Genomic DNA, 13,223 nt, shown 5'->3' with positions numbered 1-13,223 from the left:
AGGTAAGTGAAGATGCTAAGGCAGGAGGCTGACTATCACTTCCTTCCCACAAATACTTTAACGATGTACTCTCTGATGTATAGTGGGGTCGTCACAGAAAGCAGCCTCTCTTTGTAAAGCCTTTGCCCTTATTTATTCAGTCACCGAGATGTCATTGAGACTAGAAAGAAAGAGTTTGACATTTCGACCTTTATAGATATACTTCTTCATTTAACCCCTCTCAGGTCCATGTCCTTTCTGGTATTTCCTATTTATGTGACTCAGCATTGCAGTGTTTGCACATGAATGCCTTCTTAATTACAAAACCCGACTTTCTCTTTGTGCATACCCTTAAACAGAGTGACTGGCCGGAAGGATACCAGCTTGCATCCTCCATGAATTTCCGCTTTCCCCAGTGCATTCCTATAAACCTGAAAACTCTCATTCCCAATGCCAGTTGTGAGGCTATTCAGCTTATGACAGAGATGTTGAGCTGGGATCCAAAGAAACGACCAACCGCAAGCCAGGTGAGGCAGCCCTCCCCGTAACGGCTTTTTAAAGTTGTGAGGGATTTTAAAAATTATTTCTTTATGTGTATGTGTGTGTGACTACGCACCATATGTGTGAAAGGACCTAAGAGGCCAGTAGACATTGGATTCCCCTGGGACTAGAACTATAGGTGGTTGTGAGCCACGATGTGGGGGCTGGGAACCAAACCTAGGACTTCCACAAGAGCAGCCAGTGCCCTTAACCGCTGAGCCATCTCTCCAACCTCTAAATTTGTGAAGTTTGGCAATTTTGCAGAGGCATCGATTATCAACCAATGTTTTATCAAGATTAATAAGTGCTAAAACCCAAAACGCCCACTGTAGGCAACACAGCAATAGCAAGGGACACTGCAAATGGAGCCACTGCTTGATGGTACCATGTGATCCCAACAGCCAGGAAGGAGGCAACCGCTAATGATAATTCTGGGTGTGGCCTGTGGGTCAGGCACATGTTTATTCTAGATGGCACACAGGAGACTTAGGATTCTTGTTCACTGGGTACATCAGGGAACAGAGTTTCAAGTCTGACTCCCACAAGAGGGCAGCATTGGGACACTTTATTCCACAAATCTCTTGGTCTTTAAAATGCTGTCCCTTTGCCAAAGGCTTAACTAGCAAAGATGAGAAGTTTTGTTATATTACTTAATATAAATTCCACGTGAAAAATCACTCCTCCATTTTTAAAAACTTAGCGTATGTGTTTTCTAAAGACCAGCTACAAAAGGGAAAGTTTAATCCGGGCATATTTGAACAGGTCACTGGAGAGCCAGGGTTGGAGTGCAGTGCCCTGTGAGATAGTCAGATCACCACAGCAATGAGCCTGGCACAGGAAGAAATCACAAGAGCTTGTGCATATCAATTAAAAACTAAAAACAAAACAAAAAAAAAACTAAGCCATTAACACCAACAGCATGTATAAATGCTTGATAGCATGATGAGGAAAAGCTGTGGCTATGAAAGCAACAGAAGAGGGTCCAGCAAGATGGCTCAGTGGGTTAGGGCACTTGCTGATGTCCTGAGGTCAATCTCTAGAACCCATGTGGAGTCATTTATGCTTTGGCCAGAGAAAAATTCTCAGTGTTCACCTTGCCTATAGCAGTATTACATGTTAGCAGTTTATTTAAAAAAAAAAAATGTTTTTTAAAGGATGAGAAAAAATCTAGGGAATGTTCACATGTGGATTTAGTTGTGTGTTTCAGGTAGAAAACACAGACTTTCTCCTGGGAAGTTTGTCTTCTGGCCTCACGCTCTCAGCATTGGCCAACTTGGTATTTCCTACAGAGATCCTTAGGTGCTTGGCCCTTGTTATTGTAGAGCTCATGGTTAGCGTGTCTGAGGCCACAGGTTCAATATTCAGAACTCCCACCAAGAAAACATTTTTAATAGTGAGTGGTTTGCCCTATATTAAGGATGCACACAGCTTAAACATGGAAACATCCTGATTAGCTACATCAATGTGATATGACATTCCCATGCTTTTCCAGGCACTGAAACACCCGTATTTTCAAGTCGGTCAGGTATTGGGTCCTTCCATACACCACCTGGATGCAAAACAGACTCTCCACAAGCAGCTGCAGCCACTGGAGCCGAAGCCATCTTACTGTGAACGGGATCCTAAACCTTTGCCAAAAGTAGTTGATGAGCCTGCCGGACAGCCCCAGCCAAAACAGGGCCACCAACCACTGCAGCCCATTCAGCCACCACAGAACACAGATGTCCAGCCTCCTCCAAGGCCGCAGGGTCACCAGAAACCACCACAGACAATGTTTCCGAGCATCCTCAAAACCACAGTGAGTAGCCAAGAGGATGGCACAGCCTGGTGCATTCTGGGTAGGAAGTGGCCAAGAACCACACGTTAGATTGTTGGTGCCATTCCAACACCGGGGTGTGAGTGGAGCTTCTGCTGGTCAAAGCCCCTGCTTTCCTTGGTTGAGGTTTGGCAAGAGATGATGAGGTTTGGCAATGCATTTCGATGATGAGGAGAAACCTCCAGGATAAAGGAATGGCATTTGTACGCTGCAGGGGTCTTTTAAGAATTCACAGAAGGAACTAGGCACTCTGAACTAGGCACTAATCCTAAACATGAAGGATTTCCCTAAGAACTGCACACAGTTTTTCACTGATAATGAACACAAACAGACTGGAAAGTTTTTTTTAATATTATTTTAATATAGTCTTTAAATTTTTGAGGCTATAACATGATTACATTATTTTCTCCTTCCTCTCCTCCAATCCCTCCCTAGTATCTTTCAAAAGCATGGGCTCTTTTTATTTAATTACTGGTCTGTGTGTGTGTTCCCAGGTGTATAAGTACAGGCTGTGGAGGATGCCCACGTTACCTGTAGGTTTACATTTTCAGGGCTGACTATTGCTATTGGACCTCTCCCACACAGATTTTTTTTTTCAAACATTGTCTCTAATTCCTGACCCATCCCCCAGCAACCCTCACCATCTTTACGTGAGCCTCCCACCCCCATCTCCCACTAACGCCAAATGTGCCCTAACATGCCACTAATTTCTGTGTCTTGTGCTGTGCAGCATTTCCCCCTTCTACTGAGGTGAAAGCAGGGTGACATCAGGAATATGTCTGTTTTGTTATCGATGTAACTTCTGAATTAAGAAGGTGCCTGCCGTGGGTTATATTTTTAATATTCGCTGGGAAAAAATGAATAGCCTTCAAGGTCCAGACGAGTGTCCATCCAGCTCTGAATATTAGGGAGAAGGGAGAGTGTGGCTCGCTGTGGTGTGTAACAGAAGGTATCATCCTTCTAGAAAGGCAGCTTTGCAGGTATTTGAAAACAACCCTGTATGGTCTGCCTCTGGGTTAACACGTTCCCCAACTCCCTCGTAATTTCTGCAGGTGTCCCTTGTTCTGCCAGGCCACTGTGTCCCCTCCTCATCCTTCCTGTTACTCAGAAAGAAACTGCCTGACCTAGAGGCAGACAGTACATACCAGGGAGGGTAAAGCAGGATGCCTGGCTTCCACACTTCCGAAAGCAAAAGGCCACTCAGGCCACTGGATGCTGGTGCATGCTGATGAAAAAAAAAAAAAAAGGAAGTTCATGTTCATTGAGCAGTTTCTAAGAGCTGTGCACTGTGTTCAGCCTCTGGGTGTCTTCACCAAGTGATCTAACCCTTCCTTTTATAAAGCTAACGTAGTCCAGAACTGGGATGGATGTTCCGTCCATGAAAACTTCTGAGTCTGTTTTGTTACTAAATGTTTCTGTAGATCACATACTCTGAACTTCAACTTGATTCCGTTTCTAGGGTTCAGAGAGTTAAAGGCCTCACATTGCCTCCCAAACATCATGTTCTTGAACACTGGCTTTCTCCCCTGGGTCTAACAATCCTGACATCTGTGGGCTTATTTAGTCATCTGTTTCTTCTCCTGCACCTTCACGATGACCAGAAAAGCAGGATGCTCTTGGACAGCATCTAGGACCTTCTAGAACCATCAATCTGCTGCTCACTCACTGAATTAGTAACGATGTATTGACCCACTGTCACTGGGCTCCGACATTGCACTGTGGAGGGGAACCACGAAAACCTGTGACACAGCGTGACCCGTGCTAGCATGCATGCCCTCCCGACCACACCGGATGGAGTGTGTCACAGCTCTGTGAAAAATGGGGAGCTTCTACGACCCACCCCTTTCCTGGAATTTTTGCCCTCATTCTATGACAAAGTGTTGGCATGGATTGCAAACGCTGACGTCCTGTTTTTAAAGGCACTATTTTCAACGGCCCCTCCCACCCTTCCCAAACACGCAGGGTCACTCCATTCACCGGCAGGGCGCGGAGAGGATCGGCAGTCAGCTTCAGGCTAAAGGCTGGTTCAGCTGGGGAAGGCCCAAGCTCAGCTGAATGTCATCTTTTCATTCTGTCTGGTTTGCAAAGCCTTCCTCCTGACAAAGTAAATGACAGTGTGGAGGTTGGCAGGTGTCATTTCCTGCCACCGCCCATCCAGGCGTCACCAGCTCTGTGCACTTGTGAGCCATTCTTCCAGCACCTCCATGCCCCGTTCATGATTTTGAACTCATTTTGCTGCCTTTCTCTCAGTTACGGATGGGGGAGGGGAGAAGGGGTTGCCTGGGGGAAGAAGTACCAGGAGGCTGGGTTGGATCTAGGCACTTGTGCATGCCACCCATGTATCCTACCACCAGGCTCTTTACAGTCCCTTGTCTACATTTGTGTGTATTTGAATACGCAAGTAGCAACCATCATCTCCCCGCAGCTGTCTAAGTATAGTAGCACACGGAACACATTTGTGGCCTACGAACAAAAAGCTTCGCTTGTGGGCTAGAGCGTCCAGGTTCCTGAGAGTACATTCTCTGACATCCACATGAAGGCAGTTACCTGTGGATGCATTGCTCAGAACATGTCCAGTCATGCCAATTAAGTAACACCTAATTGTAAAGGGAAGGATCCTTGAGAACTTACTCTCTGACAAAATTGCTCGTGCAAAGCTTAAATGATTCAAGACTTTGTTTTTGATTTTGTTTTTCCACTACCACAGAAGCAAGTCAGCACAGTGAACCTTAAGGGAGCTCGGAGACGGTGGGGTCAGACAGTCTTCAAGTCTGGAGACAGCTGTGACGACTTTGAGGACAGCGACTTCGGGGCCTCCCATTCCAAGAAGCCGAGCATGGGTGCTTTCAAGGACAAGAAGAAAGAGTGTCCATTTCGGTAAGGTTACACATTTACCAGGGAAATGTATTTTTCTGTGCGTCAATTTTATTTCACCCATTAAATACAATGACAAAGATTAATACTTTCTTCTACAAAACCCAGGAATCTTTTTGGGTTGCTGTTTTTCGAGATAAGGTTTTACTGTGTAGCCTTGTCTGTCTTGGACTTGCTTCGTAGACCAGGCTGGCCTCGAACTCACAGAGATCTATTTGCCTGCCTCGGCCTCCCCAAGTGCTGGGATCACAAGTGTGTGCCACCTCACCCAGAAAACCTAGAAATCTTTATGCATACCTCCGGAAAATTAAAAATCTTGACTTCTCACAGTAATAAATTACTGGTATGTGGTCGTGTGTAGGACAAAGTACTTATTTGACCTTTACATTGCTCCTGTGGCTTTTTTTCTTATTTATTTATGTATTTATTTATTTTAGCAGAGTCTAGCTATGTTGCCCAGGCAGGCCTCAATCTTGTAGGCCGCAGTCATCCTCCCACTGTGTCTCCTGGGACCACAGGTGCATGCCAGGCACACCCAGCTCACTCTCATGGATCTGCGTGAAGTTCACATTTCTATGTAGAATGCAGAGCACAGCCTACCAAGCTAATGGTTCCCTCTGATGGCATTCTGGGTTCATTATCAGATCCCTTCCTGTCAAAACATTTGAAAACAATTTCTGGAACCCCTCCTGGAAGCTTGGTGTCCAGCAGCTCCTCGTTTTCAGGACTTAGGTCACCATCAGTGCATTGCTCTGAATAGGATGGGCCAAATGTTGTTGAGCACCTGGCGAACATGCTTTCATTTCTGGAACAGAAGTGGGGTAAGAAGGACAGCCATGTCACAAGTCAAGGGAGTGCTGATGTTGTATAGTACAGACGTCTTCTCTTTGCAATTCGTATATCTCTGATGATCCCTTTAAAACAAACAAACAAACAAAACAAAACAAAACAAAAAACTGTCAAGAGCACACGTGGGTGGGTCATTCCCTCTAAAGACTGTCCAGGGCGCACATGGGTGGATCACTACTCTTGGTCCGTCTCTAGCTCCCAGTGTAGCCTCATACATTGTCTTCCCTACAGCACCTGAACTTGGGAAGAACCTCATTCAGTCCCATTAGGCAGGAGCCATACCACCCGGCCACCTTAGTGTGTCCTCTTGTGTCTTGGATATCCTTTTGAGATGCTAAGCAGAGGTGGAAGTGAGGAGCCCAGCTTGGGCAGCTCCAGGGGCTCTGCTAAGCTCCTCATGCATCCTTCTGCCAAGGAGAAAACCTTAGGACATTTTGTTGGCTACCTGGAGTCCCAGTACTCTGGAGTCTGAGGAAGAAAAATAACAACAGTTCGAAGACAGCCCTGATAATACACTGGATACCTGGTCTCAAAAAGGAAAGAAAACAACAAAAAGCCCACCCCCCAAAAAAACAACAACAATAATAATAAAACCAAACAAAAACAGGCATGATGACACATACCTGTAATTCCAGCACTTGGGAAGTGGAACAAGGGGATCAGGGATCAGGACTTCAAGACCACTTACCCACACAGTGAGTTAAAAATAAACAACTGCATCTTAACAACAATAACAACACACACACATGTACGCAGCCTCCATGTAGCACACACTGTAAACCTGGGCAACTTAGGGTCACCTTTTTTTTCCAAATGAAAAAGGGGCTGGATGGAGCTCAGGGTAGAATGTCTTATATGTACAAACACCTAAGTTCAGTCCCATGGGAGAGAGGTGGGTAGAGGACAGAGCGTGAGTAGAACTTTCATTAAGCAGTGAAACTACAGCATAACAGAAGGAAGGGAAAGAAGCCAGAAGTGTGACCTGTCCCCAATGAAACAGTGCTGCCTAGGGCCACCCCAGAGTGGGCAGAGCCCTGCCCAAAACAACCTTCTTGAAATGACGTCAGTAGCAGATGGCAATGGCCATGGCTGCCGTGTCTTCCAACATTATGAATCCATGACTGCAGCCCTTCCAGAAGAGGTAAATTAGGTTACACGAGCACAAACCACCTTCAAGGTTCTGCCACATCCTAGCTTATGTCAGAAATGACTCCCTGTGCTGGCAGAGATATGGAGGAGGTTATCATTTAGGAAACCCAACAACGAAAGGACTCATGGTTTTGCATCAGCACATTTGAATCACTGAAAAAAGCGAGGGGGAACTACGGCTTTTCATACTGATTGGTGCTTTATGCTGACTTTCAAGGCTTCCAGAGTCAGGACTCCCATGCTCCAGCCACTCCAAGGGGGAAAACAAGAGTTTACATGCAGCTGTTTCCTTAAAATCTGACACAAACTTGTCAACTGCTTCAACAGCTAAGCAGTACTATCTGAAACAATCAAGATACCTTCCAGGTGAGTGGAGAAAATTTACCATTTAACCTCAGAATTCAGAAGATGGGAACAGGAGGATTGGGAATTCCAGGCTAGCGTGGGCTTTTTGATACCCTGGTTCAAGACAATAAAAATGTTTAATGTTAATCAGAGTCTTTTGCTAGGGCAAGAGTAAAGTACCTTGATATCTCTGAAAAGAGGGCATCAGGAAGGAGAAAGCAGAGTCCCAGGCAGGACTCTTTGGCAGCTGTGCCTGTTGTCATGATGGTGGTGAGTCTGCTTCCCCAAAGCCTGACCAAAGCTATGCGTTTGTTTAGTACATGCTCAGTTTTATTAAAGCATTTGGGCACCCTCACTACAAGTCAATTAAAAAAATGTTTTATAAATAATGTGCTGTATTTACTTACAAGCTCCTTCTGGCTGCTGGGAAGAACAGGGGAGAGGCTCAAACAGATGAAGAGGCTGGCCAAGGCGTTATCGCACGTGTCCACATAGAGGCAGCAGGGGTAGGCGTGGGTATGATGTAGATGCCGTGGGGAATGGTGGGTCTGGCTGATAGGTAAGCCTTGGTGAAGATAAAGAACACAAAGAATTAGTAGGTTTGCATGTAGGTGGAAGCGAGCCCTTTGTAGATGTAGGAACTGATGATTCAAGGGCGGGGGGGTCGGGACGCATAGGGGGAGGGGCCCTGAAGTCCTTTGGGAAAGTGAGAGGAATGAAGCCTTGAGGAGTTTGCCTTAGAAAGGAGCACACCTGTTATCTTTAGGTTCTAGCAGCTTTGTAAAGCTTGGCGCCGAAACCACAGGTATCCCAAGCCGACAGCAAAAGCATGGAGGCAACAGGCGTTCCAGAACACACTGTTGAAAAAAACACATGTAAAGAATGCTTCAATGACTGAAGCTTAGCAAACCCTATCTGTCCCATGTATGAAAGGGCACCTGCCTCTGATGGCAGAAATGACTGACCGTAAGCCACTGACAAAGAATCAGAAGCTCAATGCTTTTCCTCAACGCAGTTCCCAACATGGCTTTTAAGGATGTATGTCAGGCCAGCCTTGAACTCAGAGATCCACCTGCCTCTGCCTCCCGAGTGCTGGCACTAAAGGCGTGTGCCACCACGCTCGGCTTCCACAATTATTCTTATAATTGAATTTCTTTAGGAGAATAGTACATTGAGGGCCCACTTTTTCGCCCTAAATCCCATTAAGTGAAAAGTCTTAGATCAAGATCCCTCGGGATTCTAAGAGTCATACGAATCTCATTTGGCTTCGAGACAGCCTGACGTCATGCGGGGATTGTTAGGTCCCTTGCACTGGCCTTCAGGAAAGGAGGCGCAAAGTGTTGTAGGTGTGGCCTGCTGCCTATCAGTGTGTGCACTTGGCCATGAGGGTTCTGTGTGTGTGTTGCTCATAATGGATCCGAAATCATCTGCCCTCTCACTCTGTGAGCCTTAGGCACTCAGTTACTCCAGGGTAGCTCCATAAAGTCTGAAGTATGTAGTGAAAACCACTGGCAGTTTCTTAGTCTGTCAGCCGCGCCCTACCTCTCTTCCATAGCGCTTTGGAAACCCTGTGCAGTAGAATCTTCTCTCTGCCCACTGACCATACACCATCCACCCTTGCTGCCTGTTAACTCTGTGCCCTTTGAAAGGCCCATGCCAGCCCCTTCTGATCCGTTTTAACAAATGACCACAGAACCCGCTTCCTGCTCCCTCTCCACCACTCGGCCTCTGTGCACTTCTCAATTCTTCCTCCGTTTAGGTTCTTGGCTGACACAGATGCCTCACCCAGAAGCACAGCATTAATCCTGCTTGTGACCATGGTTTAGCTTTAAGTTGCTTGTCTCGCTGTTATTGTGATTTTTAGAGAGAGTGTGCACACACAGGCCAGGGAATTACTTGTTACTGACCTTCTCCAGACCATATTTTTCTAAGCAGTCTGGCACTACTATTATCCACCGAATTATAAGTGCTGCCCTGCCAAAAGAGCGGAAACTAGTCTGCCGTACTCAGCACCTTCACCTCGTGCACGGCCTGGGACATGGTTATATACTCAGCCAGTATTTGCTGACTTTTTAAAACACCACTGAGGCAAGAAACCATTGTGTAATGATGTATCATTAGCATATCTGACTGTATTTCTGCCTAGTGGGCACATAACGTTCAATCAAGGCTCATCCATTCATAATTTACGACTCTAGGATAAACCTGTTTCTGACAAAATTAGAATAGTTGCCTTAAGAACTCGAATTAAAAGTTATCTTCAACAGGGGAGATACTCTGTAAGAAAAGTACCTGTCCAGTGCTAGTGGAGTTGTGGAGGAGAACCTAAAGCTCCCGCGCTTCTAAACCAGCGGGATCTCTACTTGTACTGTATACTTGTCCTAACCCCCACAGATAGGCGTAGCTCTCCCCCCACGTGAAGGAAATGCCTCTTTGCAGCAGGCGTTACAGGGAACCACAACCAATCCAAATGAAGAGTTGTGGAGCCCAGTCCCAATAGATGTGTCTGCAGCACAACTCTCACACCGAAAGCCCAGGGAACATTGTAGAAGAGGAGGTGGAAAGACTGTGAGAGTCAGAGGCTCGGGGAGTTTGCTGTAAGATTGTCCTAAGACTGTCAGAAGCCGCACCCAAAGAGTCTCAGCAGCTGACAGGCGGGGGGGGGGGGGCAGGTAGAAGCCCATGAGGCCTCAACCAGACAACTACAGGCAACTAAGGAAGGCCGAGAGCGGGAGAAATAGCCTTCTCCAGGGAAAAGTACACCATTTGGTTATGTGATACCAGATGGTCAGCCCTAAAAACATACAAGTAATATCATATAGACTGAGCAGGGTATATTTAGGAACACACACGCATAAATATATGCATATAACAATTAATGAAAGGGGGTCATAATTTGAAAGAGTAAGGAAGGCAATTTTGGAGAATTTGGAGAGAGAAAAGGGAAGGGGAAGATGATATAATTACATTATAATACCAAAAATAAAGGAAAAAAGAAAACTTTTTTATTCCTGAAGTCTACAGTAAAATTCTAGATGGTACAAGGTGTTCCACAGGTTATAGTATGCAGTTTTACCAGAATGCCATTTTTTTTGTTCAAATTATTTTAATTATTGGGATGCACAAAAGTATAACTATACGCATATTAAGGTTGTTTTTGTTTGTTTGGTTGGTTGGTTTGGATTTTTGTTGTTTGTTTTGTTTTTCAAGACAGGGTTTCTCTGTGTAGCCCTGTCCTAGAACTTGCTCTGTAGACCAGGCCAGCCTCCACTCAGAAATCTGCTTGCCTCTGCCTCCCAAGTTCTGGGGTTAAGGGCATGTGCCACAATGCCTACCTTTAAAAACAGAAAGCTTTAAGACCAAGATTGTGCCATGGCTGAATCAACAAAATAGTTTGAAGATTCATAGCCCATTTTTCATTGAACAACATTTATGAGCACTGTGCTCACTGAAGGACATTCCTAATCTGCCCCACTCACCTTTCCTTATGTGAGTATGTGTGGCATATGCCCACACATGCATAGGTGCACGTGCCTGTGTGTACATGTGGAGGCCAGAGGCCAACATCAGATGTCGTCTTCTCTCTACCTTACTTTTGGAGATACTACACCTGAGCTCACAGGTTGGCTAGACTGTGCAGCGAGTGAAGCTCTGGGACCTTCCTAAAGCCACCTTTTATTCTGGAATTACAGGGGTGCACCACCACAGCTGGCTTTTTAACCCGGTGCTGGGGACCCAGCCTCAGATCCCCATGCTTATAGAGTGAGCATTCACCTGCTGACCCTCCTCCTCGGGGCCACACTTCCTTTTGAGTAAACTTTTTCCTACAAGAACTTCTAACCCACTGCGCCTTCCTTTAAAAAATGAAATGGGTTTAATTATGACATTTTCACAGATGTCCGAGTCTGGTCATGCTCAGACTTGCTCCTTCCTACCCTTTCCTTGCTACTGACCCCCACCCCCTCGCCTGCCCAGTCCTTTTCTTCAAACGGTGCCCTCCTCTTTCACGTACTGCATCTTCTTTGTCAGATAACTGTCCTGTTGTAGCTGCAAATTTGTAAGTGTTCATCAGGAGTTGACTCCTCAGAGTTACTCCTGTGAGAAACGGAAGCTGTTTACTCAACGAGTGCTTCCTCAAAGAACCAATGAGCTCCCCAATCTCCAGAGTTCTGGCTTCCAAAGAAACACTTTATGTCCCACGGGCAAGAAGTCCTCCCAAGGAAGTGAACACGCGAGTAGGGAAGCCCGCCTACCGGGGAACCGTTGTGACTGCACCAGAGATGACATCAGTGCTGGCTAATATCATTGCCGGCATGTGACCCACAGCCTTAGACCACATAAAGTTGTCAGCAACTCAGAGCTGCGTAACTGGTCAGAAGCAAACAAACTCAGGACGGGTTCAGGCTTTTATGTAAGGTTGAAAGGGCTCCCTTTGACTACTAGCACCAAAGCCCAAGGTGGAGCTGACATTTCAGACTTCAGAAAAACATAATTGAAGCCACCCTTCTCTCCAAGTTCATCTTCAATGCCTTTCCAGCCCCAGGTGGCGATGGACTGTAGGAATTTGCTACATCTTTTGCTATGTCTTCAGGTCACATCTTTCTTCCCGGCTCTGGCAACTGTTCACCAAGGGTCTGGCCTATTAGTGAGGGACATGGAACCATCATGGCTTTTCAGGGAAATGGGCCTGCTTGGCTTTTTTTGTTTTGTTTTGTTTTTTAAATAATTTATTTAATTTTTTTCTCTGTGCGTTGGTATGAAAGTGTCAGAATCCATAGACACTGGAGTTACAGACAGTTGTGAGCTGTCATGTGGGTGCTGAGAACTGAACCCAGGTCCTCTGGAAGAACAGTCAGTGCTCTTAACCACACAGCCATCTCTCCAGCCTTTGCTTGTGTTTTTTCTGATGCCTTTGGCAGGAGGGCTAAGTGTTTATTGCTGTTTATATTACAGGAGGTGAGGTGTGTGCTGTCCGTATTCCAGGTTTGTGCCGAGGGCTGTGAATCACGTTAGAGTTCACCAAAAGGAGAGCACACTGTTTTAACCTACATTCACCCCTAGCTTCCTTTGTACAGGCTGCCTAGGCTACTCTTCCCCCAGGCTCGCGTTCACACTGCTTTGTTCTTCTCAGGCGTCAACCCCAAGAACGTGTCTTTGGTAGCCAGTGGCAAAGATATAAACTCACACACTTGGAATAATCAACTATTTCCCAAGTCGTTGGGCTCCATGGGGGCGGACCTTGCTTTCAAGAGGAATAATGCAGGTAACGGATTCCTGTCAGCCCTCAATGTCTGATGTTTGGTAATAAGTATACCACAGGCACCCTTGTCCAGTGGAGATCCGTGTGGCCCTCGAGGAGAAGGGCGTGCAAAAATTACCCGAATGATTCTTGAGCACAGATATTTTCAGTTTATGAGCCTCTCATCTTCCTGAGTGGCTCTGCCTTCTTAGCAAGACACCCCTACTTCCCAAGCAGAAAACATTTCTCCCTCGCCAAATTGACCCCCAGACATAAACTTGTCCAAGGTACCAGTCAAAGGGATGGTTGGGGTACGTTGAGAACGGTGGTAACCCTCTTGACTAGTGAGCTAATCCTCATGAAAGCCGGGTGACTGCTGGGAAGATGTGGGGTTTGAGGCCAGCCTCGGCTACACTCAGAGGCTGTGTTACC

At 46.1% G+C, this 13,223-nt stretch overlaps 1 protein-coding gene across 3 annotated transcripts in view; it reads left to right on the top strand.

Moving 5' to 3' along the window:
• The window catches only part of Mak (male germ cell associated kinase), a 47,875-nt gene that overhangs the window by 24,484 nt on the left and 10,168 nt on the right, over positions 1–13,223 (top strand). For all 3 annotated transcript variants that reach the window (XM_060372514.1, XM_021647293.2, XM_060372513.1), the window contains exons 8-12: positions 339–506; positions 2,012–2,317; positions 5,043–5,212; positions 7,425–7,573; positions 12,684–12,815. In XM_060372514.1, the coding sequence (XP_060228497.1) occupies positions 339–506; positions 2,012–2,317; positions 5,043–5,212; positions 7,425–7,573; positions 12,684–12,815 (925 nt within the window). The remainder of the gene's footprint in view (positions 1–338; positions 507–2,011; positions 2,318–5,042; positions 5,213–7,424; positions 7,574–12,683; positions 12,816–13,223) is intronic.

The sequence above is a fragment of the Meriones unguiculatus genome, chromosome 19 (assembly GCF_030254825.1).
Source record: "Meriones unguiculatus strain TT.TT164.6M chromosome 19, Bangor_MerUng_6.1, whole genome shotgun sequence".
Taxonomy (NCBI): Eukaryota; Metazoa; Chordata; class Mammalia; order Rodentia; family Muridae; genus Meriones; species Meriones unguiculatus.
Note: the sequence above shows the minus strand (reverse complement) of the source record. Positions and strands in the feature narration are given on the sequence as shown.